Raw genomic sequence first — 26161 nt, 5'->3', positions numbered from 1 at the left:
ACAGACAGACAGACAGACAGACAGACAGACAGAGCCCTAGATGGTTCATTGGGCATGATATTAGGCTACATAGTGTACAGTCAGTGTATAGGTCAGGAGGATCTGACTTTAGTTTAGACAAGGAGTAGCTATCATGACTTTATTTCGGACAGGGGAGATACAAGCCTGGGCTGAGCGATCTGATCATCTGCAGGCGATCTGATCAACCGCAGGCAGTATGGAAAGATAAACCTTGCCTGTCGCCTACACACTCTCCTCCTCTGATCTCTCTACCTACATCGCCCGCTCGCCTCTGTGGCTTTAAGGACCGTCATTCCGACAGCATGCACCTCATCAGGCAACGGGACCTGACCTTTCCCTCTGATTTCTGGGACATTAACTCTGTTGCCCAGTAGAGGGAGGGGGGGACAACAGCCCTCACCTCCCCCGGCCACCCAGCTACTCCCCAGAGTTCCCATTAGCAGGTAATAGCCCCAGCCCTGGGGTGATGAGGATGAAAGTGTCAGAGTGAGAGGGTTTAGGGCAAGGAGCAGTGGAGCAGTGGAAAACGAGGAGAAATGATGTCAGAGGAATCGCGACCACCGATTGGAGTGGAGATTCCAGAGGAGAGCCTATAAAATGGGGAAAGTCAACACCAGGAACAAGCAAAGGGAGGGAAAAGTTGGAACGTGAGAAATTCCAGGAACTTTTCAACATCCTCTCTCTTCTCCTGTGTGTGTATATGTGTGTTCCAGACTGTCTAAAACCAAAGGTGAGTACAATAGAACGATCGAGTACAATAGAACGAATGGGGCTCTCTGTGCACAAGTGGGTGCTCAGACATGCATGGATATATGTATACATAAATGCATGAATGTAGCGCAGGTGTGTACACTCTTAGAAAAACAAGGTGCTATCTTGAACCAAAAATGTTTTTTTGGCTGTCCCCATAGGAGAACCCTTCAAAGAACCCCTTTTGGTTCCAACTAGAACCCTTTTGGTTCCAGGTAGAACCATTTTGGGTTCCATGTAGAACCTTTTCCACATAGAGTTTTGCATGGAACCCAAAATAGTTCTACCTAGAAACAAAAAAGGGTTCTAAATGGAACCAAAAAGGGTTCCCCTACATGGACAGCCCCAGAACCCTATTGGAACCCTTTTTTCTAAGAGTGTATGTTCATCACACCTATGTGTATGTGTGCAGGTGTTCTTGAGAGATGTTGTTCATGTGTGCAATATAGAATACAGTAGAAGAAAGATGAATGAATGATGAGTGACAGTTTTGTTAAATGGTGGTTGTAGACCTTGCCTAAGTTCACAATTAGTGAGAACATTTGTTTGATCTTTGAATTGTATCTGTATTTTTGTGAATGGAAGAATTTGAGTGTCTTTGTGTGTGCGTAAAGAATGTCTGTGACATATGGAGAGTGTGAGTGTGTCTTTGAGAGAATGTTGGTGTACGTACATTGGGGAGAGAGTGCATGTGATGGGTGGAGGTGTTTATTTTCGGGAATGGAAAATGCTAAAATTAGCTGATGTTGCTAGACAATACCCTTTGCCAGACAAGTCTAAAACATACACTGTGAAAACCTTGGGGGAATTGAACACGACATGGTTTCAAACAGGTCCGCGTGATTTTACAGTTTGAGAAAGGTGTTCCAAAAGGTATTCTATGGACCAATAGAGACATTTAGTTATTTTTACCAGCTTTTCAGTTGATTTACTGCTTGGTCATTTGGACCAGGATGCAAGTGCTCTCGGGGTAGACTGATACACTTGGTATAGATAGATATAGACTAGATAAAGATTAGATATCCATGTGTGGAACTAAGTTTTTGTACATTTAATGATGGGAGTGTATAATTGCTCAAATCATGTGTTTAATTGCTCAAATCCCATACATCATGTGTTCTGGGTATATTCCATTTTTAAATTGGACCATCAAATGTTTCTCTCGTTAGTGCCAAAGGTTGGTTATGGCTATTGGAAGCGAGTGAAGGGTGTTGAAAGTTTGGACAGCAGCAGAGTGTTTGTTGTAGAGGGGTCCTACTGTTTTGGGTAGCTGTTTTGAGTAATTTGGGGTAGTTTTGGGGTATTAGTTGGACCCTTGTAGAGGAATACTACATGTATGGTAAAAACGGTGTGAAGGAGTTTTAATACCTATTGGTATTAGAGAATAGGAAATCGTCCTTTGAATTCTACAGTGTTTTTATTTTATTCATTATTTTATTTAATCTTTATTCTGACAGGGAGAAATGCTGATGCATACACATCAATATACACTATACACATCAATATACACATTAATACACAAAATAATATAAAACAAACACATTCTTCATAAAAAATATTCCTGGAGGCACAAACTCCTCCAAATTTAGAGAGCTTTGGAGATCATTCCAGCTCTGTAAATTGTTTCACATAATGGGCGCAAAAAAACTAGAAGCAGATTTACCTAACTCAGTGGAGATCGAAAGGATCTCCAGAGTTATCCATCCCTGAGACCGGGTCTAATAGCTTGTGTTGATTAGTAAGTGTTGGACAAAGGACGCATGTTAGCACCAGGTATAAACCAGGCTAGAGTGTGGAGTATTAAGTGAGAATGGGTAGAGTAGTGTGTGTGTACATATGTGTATCCAGACAGTGTTAAGAAAGCCTGATGCTAGGAGTAGTAATAGTAAGTTGCCAAGTGTGTGTAGGGGAGAATGAGGATCAATAGTATACTATAGTATAGTGCCCTTTAATATAAACCAACCACATGGTGAATTCAATAAATCTGATTTTTCATATGAATAAAGACTTGCTAAAGTGCCAAACTTCCACATTTTGACATGTCCCTCCATCAACCATGTGTCACTTCTAGGACGTTTTAACCCACTTAACCCCAACATTTCTGCCCTAGTTAGTGTGTTGCTTTGACAAAGTCATTTCTAAAGATGATTATTTATTTAATGTGGTTAGTGATTCATTTAAGTCTGTCCCTCCGTTACGTGAACTGAACTCTTTTTTTATATGGCGAAACTATTCCTTTTTAAATATTGACCATTTTACTCACCCTAGCAGAACAGGTTAGGCTATTTTTATGTTATCCAGAGCGTTGGTGACTGCAACTGTGCTGCTGGCAACAATTTATTATGTTTTTTAGCCAACGTTTACTGACACTGGCCATATTCAAAGGTTGTTGAGCATTCGTAAATTCGTCAGTTATCCTGCGTTCTGGCACACTCAGACGAGAGTGCTCTGAAATCAGAGTAGATAGCCAGAGCGTATTTACCAGCTACGTCTATCAACAGTTGTCGCATTGACATCATGAACATTCTATTGAAATGGTTACTTGCATAGTGAAGTCTTTTGTTAAGACATGTAGCTAGCTAGCTAAACAAAGAACCATAATCCAAACTCATGACGTTTCTACCCTGCATGACTCTGCAGGTCTCAAACCAACCAGGTTCAATGTTAGCTAGCCTTCAGTGCAGCTTTTGACATTATCGATCACAGTCTGCTGCTGGAAAAAAGTATGTGTTATGGCTTTACACCCCCTACTATAATGTGGATAAAGAGTTACTTGTCTAACAGAACACAGAGGGTGTTCTTTAATGGAAGCCTCTCAAACATAATCCAGGTAGAAGTAGGAATTCCCCAGGGTAGCTGTTTAGGCCCATTGCTTTTTTCAATCATTACTAACGACATGCCACAGACTTTGAGTAAAGCCAGTGTGTCGTTGTATGTGGATGACACAACATTATACACGTTAGCTACTACAGGGACTGAAATGACTGCAACACTTAACAAATAGCTGCAGTTATTTTTGGAATGGATAGTAAGGAATAAGTTAGTCCTAAATATTTCAAAAACTAAAAGCATTGTATTTGGGACAGATCATTTACTAAACTCTAAACCTCAACTACATCTGGTAATTAATAATGTGGAAATTGAACAAGTTGAGGTGACTAAAATGCTTGGAGTAACTCTGGATTGTAAACTGTCATGGCCAAAACATATTGATAGAACAGCAGCTAAGAGGGGGAGATGTCAGTCCATAATAAAGCGCTGCTCTGCCTTCTTAACAACACTATCAACAAGGCAGGTCCTACAGGCCCTGGTTTTGTTGCACCTGGACTACTGTTCAGTCGTGTGGTCAGGTGCCACAAAGAGGGACTTGCAAAAATCGCTGAAGCTGTAGACTTATATTTCCCTCACTAACTTTAAACATCAGCTATCTGAGCAGCTAACCGATCGCTGCAGCTGTACGTAGCCCATCTGTAAATAGCCCATCCAATCTACCTACCTCATCCCCATATTGTTTTTATTTACTTTTCTGCTCTTTTGCACACCAGTATTTCTACTTGCACATCATCATCTGCACATCTATCACTCCAGTGTTAATTTGCTAAATTGTAATTACTTTGCTACTATGGCCTATTAATTGCTTTACCTCACGCCATTTGCACACACTGTATATAGACTTTCTTTTTTCTATTGTGTTATTGACTGTACGCTTGTTTATTCCATGTGTAACTCTGTGTTGTTGTTTGTGTCGCACTGCTTTGCTTTATCTTGGCCAGGTCGCAGTTGTAAATGAGAACTTGTTCTCAACTAGCCTACCTGGTTAAATAAAGGTGAAATTAAAAATTAAAAAAGATAAAAGAACAGGGCAGCACAGCTGGCCCTTAAAAGTACACGGAGAGCTAACATTAATAACATGCATGTCAATCTCTTATGGCTCAAAGTGGAAGAGAGATTGACTTCCTCATTACTTGTTTTTGTAAGAGGTGTTGACAAGCTGAAGGTACTGAGCTGTCTGTTTAAAATACTAGCACACAGCTCGGACACCCATGCATACCCCACAAGACATGCCACCATAGGTCTCTTCACAGTCCCCAAGTCCAGAACAGACTATGGGAGGCGCACTCTACCACATAGAGCCATGACTACATGGAACTCTATTCCACATCAGGTAACTGATGCAAGCAGTAGAATCAGATTGTAAAAATACACCTTATGGAACAGCGGGGACTGTGAAGTAACACAAACAGGCACAGACACATGCGTACACACACATGATAACATACGCACTATACACGCACATACACATGGATTTTGCGTTGTAGATATGTGGTAGTGGAGTATGGTCCTGAGGGCACACAGTGTGTTGGGAATTCTGTAATGAATGTATTGTAATGTTTTTAAATTTGTATAACAGCCTTAATCTTGGCAGAAGCTAATGGAGATCCATAATACATACAAATACAAACATTAGATTATAACTTGCAAAGGAAATGGCTCTGAGATGCAAATATTATTACTGGAATACATATATGGTTAGCAAGCGAGCCAGCCAGCTTACGTTAGCTAGCTAGTTGCAGAATGTTATCCGTTTTTGCTAACTTTCTATTGAAATTGATTGTGGTAAGTTCAATTATATTTTTTGAATACCAAGTAGTGAATACCAAGCATGTCTATTTCACCATCCGCCCATTTATTGATAAACTACAAGGTAATGTAAACACTCTGTTTTTTAACAATCCAATACGCAATATGGTACACTTGTCATAATTAGGTTTTAGTCCAGAGAGGCTAGAAAAGTGATCAAGATCTTCAATGAGACTGTGCAGGGATCCAGATTGCAGACTTCAGAAAAAACTTGAGTCAACGGCATACATTGACACTTTTTATGCCCTGGATTTCTAACCCCTTGATGTTCTTGTTGGATCAAATTTTAATTGCTAGCATTTCAATGGCTATAATAAATAGATATGGAGACAACGGACAGTCTTGTTTTACCCCTCTTAAAGGCTCTATACTTTCTGAGAAGTAACCATTATTTACTATTTTACATCTCGGGTTGCTGTACATAACTTTAACCCATTGTATAAGAGTCTCACTCATCCATGTAAAAAACCTGTCTGATCAGGACGAACAGTATCTGGAAAAACCTTTTTTATTCTATTTGCTATACATTTTGCCAGGATTTTCGCATCACAATATTGAAGTGTAAGAGGCCTCACATTTTTTAAATGGACTGGATCTTTATACTTACCACCTGGGTCCTGTTTTAGCAGTAATGAGATCAGACCTTCTTGTTGAGTACTTAAAACATGCTAATAATCGATCTTTGAGTACATCAAAAAGGGTCTGATATACCTCTACCGGCAATACCATCAGCCCTGGTGTTTTTCCAGACAGAAAATATTTTATTGTCTCAAAAAGTTCCTCTTCTGTAAGTTGGCCTTCACACAGGTCTTTCTGTAAATTTGTCAATTTTACATTATTATTATTATTATTATTATTATTATTAGGAAAGAAATCTGCACAGTTAACATCATTCAGTGGAAATGGAGGAGACTGAAAAGAAAACATGCTTAAAATATTTTGCTTCCTCTTTCAAAATGTAATTTGGTGAATCATGGATGACTCCGTCAATTGTAACGAGTGTCTGAAAATTATTGTTCGTAGATTTTCTATGTTGAAGATTCAAAAAAAATGTTGTGCCTTTTCACAATTTTCCAACATCATTTTCCCATCCAATTCTTAATAATTTGTAATACATTACACTTCATCGTTCTTGCATAAGTACCTCCATTTATTTTTGTTTTTCATCTAACCTATCTTGTGCCTCTATAGTACAGTTGCCATTACCATCTACAGTTGAAGTCGGAAGTTGACATACACCTTAGCCAAATACATTTAAACTCAGTTTTTCACAATTCCTGGCATTTAATCCAAGTAAAAATTCCCTGTTTTAGGTCAGTTAGGATCACCACTTTATTTTCAGAATGTGAAATGTCAGAATAATAGTAGAGAGGGATTTATTTCAGCTTTTATTTCCCAGTGGGTCAGAAGTGTACATACACTCAATTAGTATTTGGTAGCATTGCCTTTAAATTGTTTAACTTGGGTCAAACATTTTGGGTAGCCTTCCACAAGATTCCCACAATAAGTTGGGTGAATTTTGGCCCATTCCTCCAGACAGAGCAGGTGTAACTGAGTCAGGATTGTAGGCCTCCTTGCTCGCACACGCTTTTTCAGTTCTGCTCACAAATTTTCTATGGGATTGAGGTCAGGGCTTTGTGATGGCCACTCCAATACCTTGACTTGGTTGTCCTTAAGCCATTTTGCCACAACTTTGGATCATTGTCAATTTGGAAGACCCATTTGCGACCAAGCTTTAACTTCTTGACTGATGTCTTGAGATGTTGCTTCAATATATCCACATAATGTTCCTCCCTCATGATGCCATCTATTTTGGGAAGTGCACCAGACCCTGTTGCAGCAAAGCACCCCCACAACATGATGCTACCAACCCGTGCTTCATGGTTGGGATGGTGTTCTTAGGCTTGCAAGCCTCCCCCTTTTTCCTCCAAACATAATGATGGTCATTATGGCCAAACAGTTATTTTTTTGTTTCATCAGACCAGAGGACGTTTCTTCACCAAGTACGATCTTTGTCCCCATGTGCAGTTGCAAACCGTAGTCTGGCTTTTTGTATGGCGGTTTTGGAGCAGTGGCTTCTTCCTTGCTGAGCGGCCTTTCAGGTTATGTCGATATACGACTAATTTTACTGTGGCTATAGATACTGTTGTACCTGTTTCCTCCAGCATCTTCACAGAGTGCATTGCTGTTGTTCTGGAATTGATTTGCGCTTTTCACACCAAAGTACGTTCACCTCTAGGAGACAGAACGTGTCTCCTTCCTGAGCGGTATGACGGCTGCTTGGTCCCATGGTGTTTATACTTGCGTACTATTGTTTGTACAGATGAACGTTGTAACTTCAGGCGTTTGGAAATTGCTCCCAAGGATGAACCAGACTTGTGTAGGTCTACAATTTTTTTGGAGGTCTTGGCTGATTTTTTTTGATTTTCACATGATGTCAAACAAAGAGGCACTGAGTTTGAAGGTAGGCCTTGAAATACATCCACAGGTACACCTCCAATTGACTCAAATGATGTCAATTAGGCTATCAGAAGCTTCTAAAGCCATGACATCATTTTCTGGAATTTTCCAAGCTGTTTAAAGGCACAGTCAACTTAATGTTTATAAACTTCTGACCCACTGGAATTGTGATACAGTGAATTATAAGTGAAATTATCTGTCTGTAAACAATTGTTGGAAACATTTATTGTATCATGCACAAAGTAGATGTCCTAACCAACTTACCAAAACTATAGTTTGTTAAGAAGAAATTTGTGGAGTGGTTGAAAAACAAATTTTAATGACTCCAACCTTAGTGTATGTAAATGTTCGACTTCAACTGTACCTGCACTGTTAATTCCTCTATTTCCTTTATTAGTCTAATCTCTTTTGACCTAAACTGCTTTTGTTTTAATGATGAGTATTGTATTGAATGGCCTCTAAAAGTACATTTAAAAGTGTCCCATACAATAAGGGGATCTGCTGTACCTATGTTGTACAAAAAAAAGTCAATTATGAATTATTTGTCTTAGTTAAGAACAAATTGTCATCCAATAGGCTTTGATTACATTTCCAAAATCCCCGTCCACGTGGAAATTCTGTAAGAGTTATATGGAGGCCAATTAAATGGGGATCCAATCGCATTCGGTCTCCTATTAATACTTTTTTAATCTTTTGATGCCAGCAAGAATGAGACTAGGAAGTAATCAAGACGGCTAGCTTGATTAAGCCTTCTCCATGTATATCTCACTAGGGGAGGGTTTTTCAGCTTAAATATATCCACTAGTTCTAATGTATCCATGATCTTCGTGATCTCCTTAAGTGCTTGAAGGGGATAGTTTGTAGTGTGATTTCCTTTACGATCCATTGAGGTGCTTAAAACCGTATTATAATCTCCCAGCAAAATAATAGATTCATCCATTGCTTGTGAGTTTAATAGATTATTATACATGTTTTGGAAGAAGTGTGGATCATCATTATTTGGCCCATATAGATGAATTAGCCAGATCAGTTTTTGGTCCGATAGAATATTTAAAAGAATCCATCTTCCTTGAGGATCTTTTTGCACAGTTTGCACAATCGGATAAAAATGTATATGAATTAGTATAATCACCCCTTTTGAGTTTCTTTTGCCTATGACAAAAATATATTTCTCCCTCCCAGTCCTTTTTTACACCCAACCTCATCTATATTTGTAGAATGAGTTTCCTGTAAACATTAGATATTATATTCTTTCGCTTTTAGCCAGGTAAACATGTATCTTCTTTTTTTATTATCTGCTAAGCCATTAGAATTGTAACTGGCTATACTTATTTCCCCACTTACCGTAAGTGGAATATTTGCTGGTATGTGGTGTTGTCAGTAGTTGCTAGGAGTGGTGGTAGGAGTCAGGCGCAGAGAGCAGAGGTAAGGAACTGTGTGTTTATTCCATAAAACACAACACGATCGACGCCAACACAACCGGCGTGAAAAATGCAAAGTGCCCAGAACAACAGGTACACAGCATGCATAAAAAATAACAATAGTTGATCGCCAGCACATCCAAATACAAAACACAACCTGACGCTAAATAATCCCGCACAAACCTGGGCGGGCTAAACAGGCTTAAATAACCAAAAATCAAAAGAACCAAATGAGGAACAGGTGCAAACAATAAGACATACCAAACGAAAAGGAAAAAGGGATCAGCGGCGGCTAGTAGGCCGGTGACGACGACCGCCGAGCGCCGCCCGAGCAGGCAGGGGAGCCACCTTCGGTGGGATTCGTGACAGTACCCCCCTCCTGACGCGCGGCTCCTGCAGCGCGCCGCCACCGACCTCGAGGGCGACCAGGAGGACGAGGCGCAGGGCGATCCCCATGAAGGCAGTGGAACTCCCTCAGTAGTGGGGAGCTGTACCCCTCCCAGTCGACGAGGTACTATAGGCCCCCCCCCGAAGTCTGGAGTCCAGAATGGCGCGTATCTTATATGCCGGGGACCCCCCAATGTCCAGCGGGGGTGGAGGAACCTCCGGCACCTCACTTTCCTGCATGGGACCAGCCACCACCGGCCTGAGGAGAGACACATGAAACAAGGGGTTAATACAGTAGTAAGATGGAAGTTGTAACCGGTAACACACCTCGTTTATCCTCCTCAGGACTTTAAACGGCCCTACACACTGCGGGCCAAGCTTCCGGCAGGGCAAGCGGAGGGGCAGGTTTCTAGCCGAGAGCCAGACTCGATCCCTGGTGCAAACACAGGGGTCTCACTGCGGTGCTGGTCAGCGGTCTTCTTCTGCCGTCCACTCGCCTTTGTGAGTGCGTCTTGGATGGCTCTCCAAGTGTCCTTCGAGCGCTGCACCCAATCCTCCACCGCAGGAGCCTCGGTCTGGCTCTGGTGCCATGGAGCCAGGACCGGCTGGTAGCCCAACACACACTGGAACCGTGACATGTTGGTTGATGAGTGACGTAGAGAATTTTGGGCTATTTCTGCCCATGGAACGTACCTCGCCCATTCCCTGGGCCAGTCCTGGCAATACGTCCTTAGAAACCTACCCACCTCTTGGTTCACTCTCTCCACCTGCCCATTACTCTCGGGGTGGAAACCCGAGGTCAGGCTGACCGAGACCCCCAAACGTTCCATGAACGCCCTCCAAACTCTGGACGTGAACTGGGGACCCCGATCAGAAACGATGTCCTCGGGCACCCCGTAGTGCCGGAAGACATGGGTAAACAGGGCCTCCGCAGTCTGCAGAGCCGTAGGGAGACCGGGCAACGGGATGAGACGACAGGACTTCGAGAACCGATCCACAACGACCAGGATAGTGGTGTTCCCCTGAGATACGGGAAGGTCAGTGAGGAAGTCCACTGACAAGTGTGACCACGGCCGCTGTGGAACGGGAAGGGGGTGTAATTTCCCTCTAGGCAGGTGTCGAGGAGCCTTGCTCTGAGCGCACACCGAGCAGGAGGAAACATAAAACCGCACGTCCTTACCCAAGGTGGGCCACCAGTACTTCCCCCTCAGGTTCCGCACTGTCCTCTCGATCCCAGGGTGATTCGAAGAGGGGAGATTATGGGCCCATCGAATCAATCGATCACGGAGACCAAGCGGCACATACTGAACACCTGCCGGACACTGCGATGGTGCAGGTTCCAACCGTAACGCCCGCTCGATCTCCGCGTCCAACTCCCATACCACCGGAGCTACCAAGCACGACGCTGGAAGGATGGGAGCCGGATCGATGGCCCTCTCCTCGGTGTCATATAGGCGGGACAGTGCGTCGGCCTTCGTGTTCTGTGAACCTGCCCGATAAGAGATCGTGAACCGGAAACGGGTAAAGAACATGGCCCACCTGGCCTGACACGGATTCAGTCTCCTAGCTGCCCGGATGTACTCGAGATTACGGTGGTCAGTCCAGATGAGGAAAAGGTGCTTAGCCCCCTCAAGCCAATGTCTCCACACCTTCAGAGCCTTGACCACAGCTAACAACTCCCGGTCCCCCACGTCATAGTTCTGCTCCGCCGGCCCGAGCTTCCTAGAAAAGAAAGCGCACGGGCGGAGTTTGAGTGGCGTGCCCGAGCGCTGTGATAGCACGGCCCCCACCCCAGTCTCGGACGTGTCCACCGCCACTATGAATGCCAAAGAGGGATCCGCATGAGCCAGCACTGGAGCGTCGGTAAACAGCTCCTTCAGGCGACTGAACGCTCTGTTCGCCTCTGCTGACCAGCGCAAGCGCGCCGGACCCCCCTTCAGCAGTGAGGTAATGGGAGCAGCAGCTTGACCAAAGCCCCGGATAAACCTCCGGTAGTAATTGGCAAACCCTAAAAAGCGCTGCACCTCCTTTACCGTGGTCGGAGTCGGCCAATTACGCACGGCTTTAACGCGGTCATCCTCCATCACCACCCCCGAGGTGGAAATGCGATACCCCAGGAAGGAAACGGCTCGTTTGAAAAACTCACATTTCTCAGCCTTAACGTACAGGTCATTCTCCAGCAGTCGCCCAAGCACCTTGCGCACCAGGGAGACATGCGCGGCGCGGGTGGCGGAATAGATCAGGATGTCGTCAATATACACCACCACCCCCTGCCCTTGCAGGTCCCTGAGAATCTCGTCAACAAAGGATTGAAAGACGGCTGGAGCATTCTTTAACCCATACGGCATGTCTATTAGTTCATCTAGTGAGAGGGTAGTGTCCCGACAGGCTAGCTCACGGCGGACGTCCTCCCGGAGGCTACACCGATAGTGGTCCATCAGGGCCCTGTCGTTCCACCCCGCTCCAGCAGCCAAGGTCCGGAACTCCAGAGCAAAGTCCTGTGCGCTCCTCGTCTCCTGCCGCAGGTGGAACAGCCGTTCACCCGCCGCCCGGCCCTCTACTGGGTGGTCGAACACGGCCCGGAAACGGCAGGTGAACTCGGGGTAGTGATCCCTTGCCGAGTCTGGGCCATACCACACTGCGTTGGCCCACTCCAGGGCACGTCCCGTTAAGCAGGAGACGAGGACGCTTACGCTCTCCTCTCCCGAGGGAGTCGGACGAACGGTAGCCAGGTACAACTCCAACTGCAGCAGGAACCCCTGGCACCCAGCCGCCGCCCCATCGTACTCCCTGGGGAGAGCCAGGCGCAAGGCTCCGGGTATGGACGTCGGTGGAGGGGTAGATGGTGGAGGGGGAATTGGTGCTGGGGATGCGGTAGGGAGGCCACTCCTCTCCCATCGGTCCATCCTCTCCATCATCTGGTCCATCGCTGAGCCGATTCGGTGGAGGATGGTGGTATGATGGAGGACCCGTTCCTCCATCGATGGGAGAGGAGGGGAGGCTGCTCCTGCTGACTCCATAGCTGGTGCGGGATTCTGTCAGTAGTTGAGTGGTGGTAGGAGTCAGGCGCAGAGAGCAGAGGTAAGGAACTGTGTGTTTATTCCATAAAACACAACACGATCGACGCCAACACAACCGGCGTGAAAAATGCAAAGTGCCCAGAACAACAGGTACACAGCATGCATAAAAAATAACAATAGTTGATCGCCAGCACATCCAAATACAAAACACAACCTGACGCTAAATAATCCCGCACAAACCTGGGTGGGCTAAACAGGCTTAAATAACCAAAAATCAAAAGAACCAAATGAGGAACAGGTGCAAACAATAAGACATATCAAACGAAAAGGAAAAAGGGATCAGCGGCGGCTAGTAGGCCGGTGACGACGACCGCCGAGCGCCGCCCGAGCAGGCAGGGGAGCCACCTTCGGTGGGATTCGTGACAGGTGTGTAATGAGGAGCAACCAGACGCTGCAATTTACATATTTATGAAATTGCTTATTCCAGTTACTAATAAGCACGTGCCCATTAAGAAAATTACTGTAAAAACGGTTAAATCCCCTTGGATTGATGAGGAATTAAAAAAATTGTCTGGTTGAGAGGGATGAGGCAAAAGGTATGGCAAATAAGTCTGGCAGCCCAAATGCTTTTAAAAAAAAACAAAAAAACTTTTTTAGTCATTTTGCAGACACTCTTATCCAGAGCAACTTACAGTAGTGAATGCATACATTTCATACATGGCTCCCCCGTGGGAATCAAACCCACAACCCTGGCATTGCAAACACCATGCGTTGCAAACACCATGCTCTACCAACTGAGCTACAGGGAAGGCAAACATACTGCAAATTAAGAAATCCTGTTATGAAATTAAATAAAAATAACCTATACTATGAAACAAAAATAAACGATATAAAGAATGATAGTAAAAATCTTTGGAGCACCTTAAATTACATTTTGGGAAAAAAGGCTAACGCGGCTCCATCATTCATTGAATCAGATGGCTCATTCATCACAAAACCCATTGATATTGCCAACTACTTTAATTACTTTTTCATTGGCAAAATAAGCAAACTTAGGAATGACATGCCAGCAACAAACGCTGAAACTAAAGATCCCAGGTATATCTGACCAAATTATGAAAGACAGGAATTGTACTTTTGAATTCCGTAAAGTAGGTGTGGAAGAGGTGAAACATATATTGTTGTCTATCAACAATGACAAGCCACCGGAGTCTGACAATCTGGATGGAAAATTACTGAGGATAATAGTGGACAATATTGCAACATTAACCCTACTAGAAAGTATGTGCCCTCAAGCCTGGAGGGAGGCTAAAGTTATTCCACTACCCAAGAATAGGAAAAACCCCTTTACTGGCTTAAATAGCTGACCAATCAGCCTGTTACCAACCCTCAGTAAATTTTGTTTGACCAGATACAATTCTATTTCACAGTAAACAAATTGGCAACAGACATTCAAAATGATTATAGGGAAGGACACTCAACAAACGCAGCACTTACACAAATTACTGGCTGAGAGAAATTGATGATAAAATGATTGTGGGGTCTGTCTTGTTAGACTTCAGTGCAGCTTTTGACATTATCAATCATAGTCTGCTGCTGGAAAAATGTCTGTGTTATGGCTTTACACCCCCTGCTATAATGTCTAACAGAACACAGAGGTGTTCTTTAATGGAAGACTCTTAAACATAATCCAGGAAGAATCAGGAATTCCCCAGGGTAGCTGTGAAGGACCTTTTCTTTTTTCAATCTTTAGTAACGACATGCCACTGGCTTTGAGTAAAGCCAGTGTGTTGTTGTATGCGGATGACACAACACTATACACGTCAGCTGCTACAGCAACTGAAATGACTGCAACATTTAACAAAGAGCTGCAGTTAGTTTCAGAATGGGTAGCAAGGAATAAGTTAGTCCTAAATATTTCAAAAACTAAAAGCATTGTATTTGGGACAAATCATTCACTAAACCCTAAATCTCAACTACATCTCATAATTAATTATGTGGAAAATTAGCAAGTTGAGGTGACTAAACTGCTTGGAGTTACCCTGGATTGTAAACTGGAATGGTCAAAACAAATTGATACAACAGTAGCTAAGATGGGGAGAAGTCTTTCCATATTAAAGCGCTGCTCTGCCTTCTTAACAACACTATCAACAAGGCAGGTCCTACAGGCCCTAGTTTTGTTACACCTGGACAACTGCTCAGTCGCGTGGTCAGATGCCACAAAGAGGGAATATTGGCTCAGAACAGGGCAGCATGGCTTGCCCTTAAAAGTACACAGGGAGCTAACATTAATGATATTCATGCCAATCTCTCACGGCTCAAAGTGGAGGAAAAATTGACTTCATCACTACTTGTTTTAGTAAGAAGTGTTGACAAGCTGAATGTACTGAGATGTCTGTTTAAACTACTAGCACACAGCTCGGACACCCATGCATACCCCACAAGACATGCCACCAGAGTTCTCTTCACAATCCCCAAGTCCAGAACAGACTATCGGAGGAACACAGTACAACATACAGTTGAAGTCGGAGGTTTACATACACTTAGGTTGGAGTCATTAAAACTCGTTTTTCAACCACTCTAAAAATGTCTTGTTACAAACTATAGTTTTGGCAAGTTGGTTAGGACATCTACTTTGTGCATGACACAAGTAATTATTCCAACAATTGTTTACGGACAGATATTTCACTGTATCACAATTCCAATGGGTCAGAAGTTTACATACACTAAGTTGACTGTGCCTTAAAACAGCTTGGAAAATTCCAGAAAATGATGTCATGGCTTTAGAAGCTTCTGATAGCCTAATTGACATCATTTGAGTCAATTGGAGGTGTACCTTTGGATGTATTTCAAGGCTTACCTTCAAACTCAGTGCCTCTTTGCTTGACATCATGGGAAAAGCAATTTCCAAACGCCTAAAGGTACCACGTTCATCTGTACAAACAATAGTACGCAAGTATAAGCACCATGGGACCACGCAGCTGTCATACCGCTCAGGAAGGAGACGCGTTCTGTCTCCTAGAGATGAACGTACTCTGGTGCGAAAAATGCAAATCAATCCCAGAACAACAGCAAAGGACCTTGTGAAGATGCTGGAGGAAACGGGTACATAAGTATCTATATCCACAGTAAAACGAGTCCTATATCAACATAACCTGAAAGGCCGCTCAGCAAGGACTGCTCAGCACTGTTCCAAAACCGCCATGAAAAAGCCAGACTATGGTTTGCAACTGCACATGGGGATAAAGATTGTACTTTTTGGAGAAATGTCCTCTGGTCTGATGAAACAAAAATAGACCTGTATGGCCATAACAACCATTGTTGTGTTTGGAGGAAAAAGGGGGAGGTTTGCAAGCCTAAGAACACCATCCCAACCGTGAAGCAAGGGGGTTTCAACATCATGTTGTGGGGGTGCTTTGCTGCAGGAGGGACTGGTGCACTTCACAAAATAGATGGCATCATGAGGGAGGAACATTATTATCCAGAGTGCTCAGGACCTCAGACTGGAGCGAAGGTTGACATTTCAACAGGACAATGACCCTAAGCACACAGCCAAGACAACGCTGAATGTATGCATTCACTACTGCATTCACTACTGTAAGTCACTCTGGATAAGAGCGTCTGCTAAATGACTAAAATGTAAATGTAAAATGCTTCGGGACAAGTCTCTGAATGTCCTTGAGCGGCCCAGCCAGAGCCCGGACTTGAACCCAATTAAACATCTCTGGAGTGACCTGGAAATAGCTGTGCAGCATCGCTCCTCATCCAACCTGACAGAGCTTGAGAGGGTCTGCAGAGAAGAATGGAGAAACTTCCCAAATACAGGTGTGCCAAGCTTGTAGCGTCATACGTTATATGATGTACTGTTTTACATTCTGTTTTATATGAAATATAAGTGCCTTAATGTCTTTGGACCCCAGGAATAGTAGCTGCTGCCTTGGCAATAGCTAATGGGGATCCCTACTAAAAACACATACACTCTCACTTGGCCAGAGCGGCATCCAGCTACTGGAGTAGAAGAGAAAGAGAAAGTAGGTGGGCATGGATTGACCAGTAGCATGTGTTAGTTCGCTACTTATTTGCTAAGAGTAGCCACTTCTCCCCTGTAGTCTTCTGCAGGCAAACATTTGCTACATTGAATGTCCGGACGGTCCACATAGTCCCAGAATAGAGCAAAATAAACACAGCTCCTGCAGCGTTGAAAACATTAGTTAGTAACCTGCATATTAAACTACAGGCTAGCTAGGCTAGCTTGCCTAGCTGGGCTTACATGTCTCTCTTCTTGACAGGAATTTTCTAAAAGTTTGCTTTTAGCTACAGTGGGTTCACAAATACAGCCCACACATTGCCTCCCGAAACAAGCACAGCCAGTGAAATGGCAAATACACAAGCAACACACAGCCGAGTCACACACCAGTGCATCAAACAGAGAGAAAGCGGAGGACAACATTTTCTCTGCGCCCTGCAGGTTAACCTGTAGAATTGCAGGAAATTACCAAGAAAAACTCGCTTTGGGCCCCCAAAAGGCTAGGAATGACCCTGAACGCATGTACAGATAATTGGACATGGCCAATGAGTGTTCTAGTGAGAGTTTGAAGTATAAAATGATAACAGATAAGCGACTATTAAAACAACTTAAGTATCAGGCTTGTGGTCAATTCTATCTGAAGTCAGTCCATTCACAAAGTAAACTGAAATTCCAATTCTAATTAAAAATGATCTTCATAATTACAATAGGAATTTCAGTTCTTGAATTGACATAATTAAGATAAAATTGACACCAGACCCTTGTAAGTATGTACAACTACAACTAAATTCACAACAGGAGCACAAATGCATTGTCGTGGCATTATCATAGTTCTGGGGTTATTACACATAGTAATCAGAAGAGGGCAGGATAGACCACACAGGCCGATGATGGAACTATCTCCATGTAAGTCCCAGGAGACACCACCCCTGTGTGATCCAATAGCTTAAGATATTAGTGATACCGGATAGGTGAAACACAGACAGACGGTAGGCATGTGTATATGGAACTAAGTCACCCATAGGGAACTAGGGGAGAACAGGGATTATTTCTACATACCCTGTTACAGAGGTCCCTTGTTTCTTGTGTCCCCACTCTCCCCTATAGTCCCAACAAGATGTGCTTCTTTCCACAGGAGAGTCAGCTGAGGGACTAACCCGGTCACTGCTCCAGGCTAGGGTTAGGGGAGACTGGGGTTGGCTGTTACATCCTGTGGTCATGTGTTTGTGTTAAGGGAAGGGATCTACCCCATTCTCACATTCAGAGCGGCGAGCCATGCCGAGCTCCCAGTATTTTCACAGATGGAGGCTCTATATCGCAGTAACCCAAAACGGCCAGTGTTTCTGCATCTGACATCTTGGAGAGGGGTACACACAGACATTACACACACACACACACACACACGCACGCACGTACGTACACATACACACACACACGCACGTACACACACACACGTACACACACACACACACACACAGAGAGAGAGAAACACTACTGACTTCATAATTGGTATGTGAATGTGTTAGTATTTTTTATCGCTTTGGTACTATTTTCACAAGTATGTGGGACTTTTTAAAAACTTAGTACAAATCTCCAAACTGGTAACACTTGTAATGTAGTCAGTCTTACATTCAAAACCTTTCATTGTGCATTCATTTTGTTTGTTGACATATTTCACCACACAACCATTGATCCAAAATATAAGTTAACAATGAAATATAATAACTATATTGGTTTAATCACCAAAATACAATTGTTATTTAACAACCACTTAATCCAATAGCAAAAAATGTAAGATACATGTTTCAAAATTGCCCTTTGAATGTGATATGATACAGTACCGTAAATTACAGTACATTACACTGTTTTCACGTTGGCAATACAATTGCACTACCCATTAAAATTGATTGAACATTAAATGTCCATAATTTCTATCCCATGATCAAAGGTGTGATCATTGAAAACATCTTTCCAATGTAATCAAATTAAAGAAATTAACGAAACTACTTTTAGCAGGCACTAGTTTGCATCAAATCTGTCTTGATCATTTGGCCATAGGTTCTCATCAAAATCGCAGTTAATGTCCTCATTGTTTTTGCACCTGGATTTATATCATTGCATGCCTCATCCATGGCCTGAATGAGGGTGGTAAGCTCATTTTCCAAATATATTGTAATCGTGTATTTCAGGGATCATCAACTACGGATGGTCGGGGGGGCCGGAACGTAATTACAAATCATTTGTGGACTTCAAATTGATCGCAAGAAGCACAAACAGAAATAACATTTGACTAAAACATAATAATTTCAAACTGTGCTTACATTTATATATAATCACGTCTCTCTATTATGTGTGAGAATACTTTGGAACAGATTTCCAAAATAAAAATCACTTGGAGCTGATTTCAAATGAAATCAAATTTATTTATAAAGCCCTTCTTACATCAGCTGATATCTCAAAGTGTTGTACAGAAACCCAGCCTAAAACCCCAAACAGCAAGCAATGCAAGTGTAGAAGCACGGTGGCTAGGAAAAACTCCCTAGAAAGGCCAGAACTTAGGAAAAAACCAAGAGAGGAACCCCCCCATCAAAACATTTCCTGGTGTTTTTACAGTGCTGCATGTCCAACAAAAAAACATATACTTTTTTTTAAACTTGGGGGGCCAAATAAACCCCATTTGGCTCGCGGGCCGCCACTTTGGGAACCCTGGTCTATATTACATTATTGTATTGCACTTATGTATTGTAGTGGTCCTGTATTTGGTTCAGTTCATAAGAGCACAAGCAACCCCCCCCAACAAAAATGCAATTTTGGATACATGTACAGGGAATGCATTACTTGCTTGTTTTGGGCTTTCTGAATTATTTGCGTATTGGTATAGTATTGAACTGATGTTGTATTACTGCGCTGTAGGAGCTAGAAACACAAGCATTTCGCTGCACCTGCTGTAACATCTGCTAATCTGTTTCATGCGACCAATAAACATTGATTTTATTTGTTAGAGTACATCTGGTCTTGTCAATATCAGATTAAAAAAGAATCTAAATAGTCATCATCATTGTAGTACAGTCGTGGCCAAAAGTTTTGAGAATGACACAAATATTAATTTTCACAAAGTCTGCTGCCTTTGTTTGTATGATGACAATTTGCATATACTCCAGAATGTTATGAAAAGTTGTAACGCCCTGGCCATAGAGAGGGGTTTTTTGTTCTTTATTTTGGTTAGGCCAGGGTGTTACATTGGGTGGGCGTTCTATGATCTTTTTCTAGGTTTTTTGTATTTCTTTGTTTTGGGCCGTGTGTGGCTCCCAATCAGTCACAGCTGAAGTTCGTTGTTGTTGATTGGGAGTCACACATAAGGAGCATGTTTTTCCTTTGGGTTTTGTGGGTAATTGTTTCTGTTAATGTTTTGTACCTGACAGGACTGTTTTGCTGTCGTCTTTTGTTTATTTTTGTAGTGTTCTCTTTTTCATAAAAAATTCTAATGATGAACACATCCTCCGCTGCGTATTGGTCCACCTTTTCCGACGATGACTTCTCTGTTTCATCTGACGAAGAAGACAGCCGTTACAAAAGTGATCAGATGAATTGCAATTAATTGCCATGCAAATGAACTGAATCCCCCAAAACATTTCCAATGCATTTCAGCCCTGCCACAAAAGGACCAGCTGACATCATGTCAGTGATTCTCTCGTTAACACAGGTGTGAGTGTTGATGAGGACATGGCTGGAGATCACTCTGTCATGCTGATTGAGTTCGAATAACAGACTGGAAGCTTCAAAAGGAGGGTGGTGCTTGGAATCATTGTTCTTCCTCTGTCAATCATGGTTACTTGCAAGGAAACACGTGCCGACATCATTGCTTTGCACAAAAAGGGCTTCACAGGCAAGGATATTGCTGCCAGTAAGATTGCACCTAAATCAACCATTTATCGGATCATCAAGAACTTCAAGGAGAGCGGTTCAATTGTTGTGAAGAAGGCTTCAGGGCGCCCAAGAAAGTCCAGCAAGTGTCAGGACCGTCTCCTAAAGTTGATTCAGCAGTGGGATCGGGGCACAACCAGTACAGAGCTTGCTCAGGAATGGCCGCAGGCAGGTGTGAGTGCATCTGCATGCACAGTGAGGCGAAGACTTTTGTAGGATGGCCTGGTGTCAAGAAGGGCAGCAAAGAAGCCACTTCACTCCAGGAAAAACACCAGGGACAGACTGATATTGTCACGTCCTGGCCAGTATAAGGGTTAATTAGTATTGTAGTTTGGTCAGGACGTGGCAGAGGGTATTTGTTTTATGTGGTTCAGGGTGGTGTGTTGGTTAAAAGGGTGTTTGAATAACTATTCCGGGGTTTTTGGGCACTGTTTGGTTTTCATGTATTCTATGTTTAGTCTAGTGTGTGTGGTTCTATGTTGAGTTAATTGGGGTTGGACTTCCAATTGAAGGCAGCTGTTTGGTGTTGCCTTTGATTGGAAGTCCTATATTAGGTGGTGTTCTGTGTTTAGCCTTGTGCCTTACCAGACAGTTTTTTGTTGATCGTTCGTTCTTTGTTATTTTGGTGTTCATTTTGTATTTTATTAAAAAACAAGATGAGCATACACATACCTGCTGCGTTTTGGTCCTCCATTACCGACGACAACCGTGACAGATATTCTGCAAAAGGTACAGGGATTGGACTGCTGAGGACTGGGTTAAAGTCATTTTATCTGATGAATCCCCTTTCCGATTGTTTGGGGCATCTGGAATATAGCTTGTCTGGAGAAGACAAGGTGAGTGCTACCATCAGTCCTTTGTCATGCCAACAGTAAAGTATCCTGAGACCATTCATGTGTGGGGTTGCTTCTCAGCCAAGGGAGTGGGCTCACTCACAATTTTGCCTAAGAACACAGCCATGAATAAAGAATGGTACCAACACATCCTCCGAGAGCAACTTCTCCCAAACATCCAGGAACAGTTTGGTGACAAATAATGCCTTTTCCAGCATGATGGAGCACCTTGCCATAAGGCAAAAGTGATAACTAAGTGGCTCGGGGAACAAAACATCAATATTTTGGGTCCATGGACAGGAAACTCCCCAGACCTCAATCCCATTGAGAACTTGTGGTCAATCCTCAAGAGGCGAGTGGACAAACAAAACCCACAAATTCTGACAACCTCCAAGCATTGATTATGCAAGAATGGGCTGCCATGAGTCAGGATGTGGCCCAGAAGTTAATTGACAGCATGCCAGGGCGGATTGCAGAGGTCTTGAAAAAGAAGGGTCAACACTGCAAATATTGACTCTTTGCATCAACTTCATGTAATTGTCAATAAAATCCTTTGACACTTATGAAATGCTTGTAATTATACTTCAGTATTCCATACTAACATCTGACAAAAATATCTAAAGACACTGAAGCAGCAAACTGTGTGGAAATGAATATTTGTGTCATTCTCAAAACCTTTGGCCACGACTGTACATTTGTGTATACAGTACCAGTGAAAAGTTTGGACACACCTACTCATTCAAGGGTTTTTCTTTATTTTTACTATTTTCATCAAAACTATGAAATAACACATTTGGAATCATGTAGTGACCAAAAAAGTGTTAAACAAATCAAAATATATGTTATATTTGAGTTTCTTCAAAGTAACCACCCCTTTGCCTTGATGACAGATTTGCACACTCTTGGCATTCTCTCAACCAGCTTCATGAGGTACATATTCACCTGTAATGCATTCAACTAACAGGTGTGCCTTGTTAAAAGTTAATTTGTGGAATTACTTTCCTTTTTAATGCATTTGAACCAATCAGTTATGTTGTGACAAGGTAGGGTTGGTATACAGAAGATAGCCCTATTTGGTAAAAGACCAAGTCCATATTATGGCAAGAACAGCTCAAATAAGCAAAGAGAAACGACAGTCATTACTTTAAAACATGAAGGTCACTCAATGCGGAAAATTTCAAGAACTTTTAATGTTTCTTCAAGTTCAGTTGCAAAAACCAAGCGCTATGATGAAACTGGCTCTCATGAGGACCGCCACAGTAATGGAAGACCCAGAGTTAACTCTGCTGTAGAGGATAAGTTCATTAGAATTACCAGCCTCAGAAATTGCAGCCAAAAATAAATGCTTCACAGAGTTCAAGATAATCTGTTCACCTACTCTGCGTCTCACAAAGACACAGCGGATCGAACCAAAAATCTTAAATTTGGACTCAGAAATTGCAGCCCAAATGAATGCTTCACAGTTAAAATAACAGACACACCTCAACATCAACTGCTCAGAGGAGACTTTATGAATCAGGCCTTCATGGTCAAATTGCTGCAAAGAAACCACTACTAAAGGACACCAGTAAGAAGAAGAGACTTGCTTGGGCCAAGAAACACGAGCAAAAGACTACACCGGTAGAAATCTATCCTTTGGTCACGCAGTCTCCTGTGAGCAGTTGATGTTGAGATGTGTATGTTATTTTAACTGTGAAGCATTCATTTGGGCTGCAATTTCTGAGTCCAAATGTAAGATTTTTGGTTCGATCCGCTGTGTCTTTGTGAGACGCAGAGTAGGTGAACGGATTATCTCTTCATGTGTGATGGTGTGGGGGTTTTCACGTATACTCCCTCGCCGGCGCTCTAGGTCTCCAGGCTGCTCGTTATGGCGCACACCTGTCACCATCGTTAAGAGCGCCACCGTGTCAGACTCACCTGGACTCCATCACCTACCTGATTACCTTTCCTATATATGTCACTCCCTTTAGTTCCTTCCCCAGGCGTTATTGTTTCTGTTTCAGTTTCATCTATGTGCGTTGTTTGTGTTTCTTGTTTTGTATTATGTTTCATTCATTTATTAAATTATTCCCTCCCTGAACTTGCTTCCCGACTCCCAGCGCACACGTTACAGGGGTGCTTTGCTGGTGACACTGTCTGTGATTTATTTAGAATTCAAGGCACACTTAACCAACATGGCTAGCACAGCATTCTGCAGCGATACGCCATCCCATCTGGTTTGCACTTAGTGGGACTATCATTTGTTTTTCAACAGGACAATGACCCAACACACCTCCAGGCTGTGTAAGGGCTATTTGACCGAGAAGGAGAGTGATGGAGTGCTGCATAAGATGACCTGGCCTCCACAATCACACAACCTCAACCCAATTAAGATGGTTTGGGATGAGCTGGACCGCAGAGTGAAGGAAAAGCAGCCAACAAGTGCTCAGCATACTGTATGTGGGAACTCCTTCAAGACTGTTAGAAAAGCATTCCAGGTGAAGCTGGTTGAGAGAAGGCTATTTGAAGAATCTAAAAGATATTTTGATTTGTTTAACACTTTTTTGGTTAGTACATGATTTCATATGTGTTATTTCATAGTTTTGAGGTCTTCACTTTTATTCTACAATGTAGAAAATAGTAAAAATAAAGAAAAACCCTTGAATGAGTAGGTGTGTCCAAACTCTTGATTGGTACTGTATATCATACTTTTCAGGTTTCTACTTTACAGACTTACATTTTCAATATGTAGTTCTCAAATTAGACAAATTAGTTCCATGCAAGATCTCACCTCATGGAGTTGCAATGATCATGAGAACGGTGAGGAATCAGCCCAGAACTACACGGGAGGATCTTGTCAATGATCTCAAGGCAGCTGGGACCATAGTCACCAAGAAAACAATTGGTAACACACTACGCCATGAAGGACTGAAATCCTGCAGCACCCGCAAGGTCCCCCTGCTCAAGAAAGCACATATTCATGCCTGTCTGAAGTTTGCCAATGAACATCTGAATGATTCAGAGGACAACTGGGTGAAAGTGTTGTGGTCAGATGAGACCAAAATGGAGCTCTTTGGCATCAACTCAATTCGCCTTGTTTGGAGGTGGAGGAATGCTGCCTATGACCCCAAGAACACCATCCCCACCGTCAAACATGGAGGTGGAAACATTATGCTTTGGGGGTGTTTTTCTGCTAAGGGGACAGGACGACTTCACCGCATCAAAGGGACGACGGACGGGGCCATGTACCGTCAAATCTTGGGTGAGAACCTCCTTCCCTCAGCCAGGGCATTGAAAATGGGTTGTGGATGGGTATTCCAGCATGACAATGACCCAAAACACACGGCCAAGGCAACAAAGGAGTGGCTCAAGAAGAAGCACATTAAGGTCCTGGAGTGGCCTAGCCAGTCTCCAGACCTTAATCCCATACAAAATCTGTGGAGGGAGCTGAAGGTTCGAGTTGCCAAACGTCAGCCTCAAAACCTTAATGACTTGGAGAGATCTGCAAAGAGGAGTGGGACAAAATCCATCCTGAGATGTGTGCAAACCTGGTGGCCAACTACAAGAAAAGTCTGACTTCTCTGATTGCCAACAAGGGTTTTGCCAGCAAGTACTCAGTCATGTTTTGCAGAGGGGCCAAATACTTATCTCCCTCATTAAAATGCAAATCATTTTATAACATTTTTGACATGCGTTTTTCAGGATTTTTTTGTTGTTATTCTGTCTCTCACTGTTCAAATAAACCTACCATTAAAATTATAGACTGATCATTTCTTTGTCAGTGGGAAAACAAACAAAATCAGCAGGGGATCAAATACTTTTTTCCCCTCACTGTATGTGACAACTATTATTGTTATTCGTGAAGATGTTACAGCGTTATAGCTTTGATTTCATGTTCTGTACACTGTAAAGTGCAGATGGGTATGTCTGATCCTGATCTGTGTGTGTGTGTGTGTTTCAGATGCTGGGGTGCAGTTGTGTGCTTCTCTCGTGTCTCCTGACGGTGACTCTATTCCACTGCAGCGTAGACAGCCTTCGCCTCACCCAGGAGAGCCCAGAGGTGAGATCAGGATAGTGTGTGTGTGTTATATGGATTCACCTGGTCACACATGAGTTCCATGTATCAGTAACTACTGCATAACTGGGGCCAAGTGACCTGACCAGGAAGAACCCCTGACCCTGAACATAATAATATAATAGTATTATAGAAATCTCCTCGCGCCTGTGTGGTCTAGACTTGGGTTCAAATAGTATCAAGCTGTGCTTCATTGCGCTTGCTTGGGGCAATGAAACGTATGGAATAGTCTCAAAAGTGCAAACTAAGTTCATCTGGCATGCAAGCTTAAATAAACACTCAAGGTATTTGAAAGAAGGCAAATCCTATTGGATCCCAATTGTGGTGTGCTCCTCATTCCCACCCCAAGATAGTAAACTGGCTGAGGGGAGGAGCGCCCCCCTTCCCCTTAGTCCTTGATCTTCGTTGTTTGCCGTTCTGTTAGGTGGAAGTGATATGGTGGAAGCTCCATTACACTGCTTATACCTATCCAGACCCTTCCGATCTACAAACACTGAAGGGTGAAGGGTTAGGGCCAAGTGGAAGGTGCAAGGAGCAACCAGCTAAGTAAGTGCTGTTAGTGAATGAGTGAGTCAGTGATTGAGGACACGCGCACACGCAGAGTGAGGGATGTCCAGGCAGAA

The 26161-nt window shown here is 43.1% G+C and overlaps 1 protein-coding gene across 2 annotated transcripts in view; it reads left to right on the top strand.

Annotated features, from left to right (window-relative positions):
* ostn (osteocrin) overlaps positions 1–26161 on the top strand; it is a 42783-nt gene that overhangs the window by 721 nt on the left and 15901 nt on the right. The window contains exons 1-2 of one of the 2 annotated variants that reach the window (XM_029714268.1): positions 348–751; positions 25425–25523. In XM_029714268.1, the coding sequence (XP_029570128.1) occupies positions 722–751; positions 25425–25523 (129 nt within the window). In that variant the 5' untranslated portion in view covers positions 348–721. Of the gene's footprint in view, positions 1–347; positions 752–25424; positions 25524–26161 lie in introns of those variants that run through there. The other variant, XM_029714269.1, reaches the window with a different exon arrangement.

Source organism: Salmo trutta, chromosome 26 (genome assembly GCF_901001165.1).
Source record: "Salmo trutta chromosome 26, fSalTru1.1, whole genome shotgun sequence".
Lineage (NCBI taxonomy): Eukaryota > Metazoa > Chordata > Actinopteri > Salmoniformes > Salmonidae > Salmo > Salmo trutta.
This window is presented reverse-complemented; position numbering and strand designations above follow the sequence as displayed.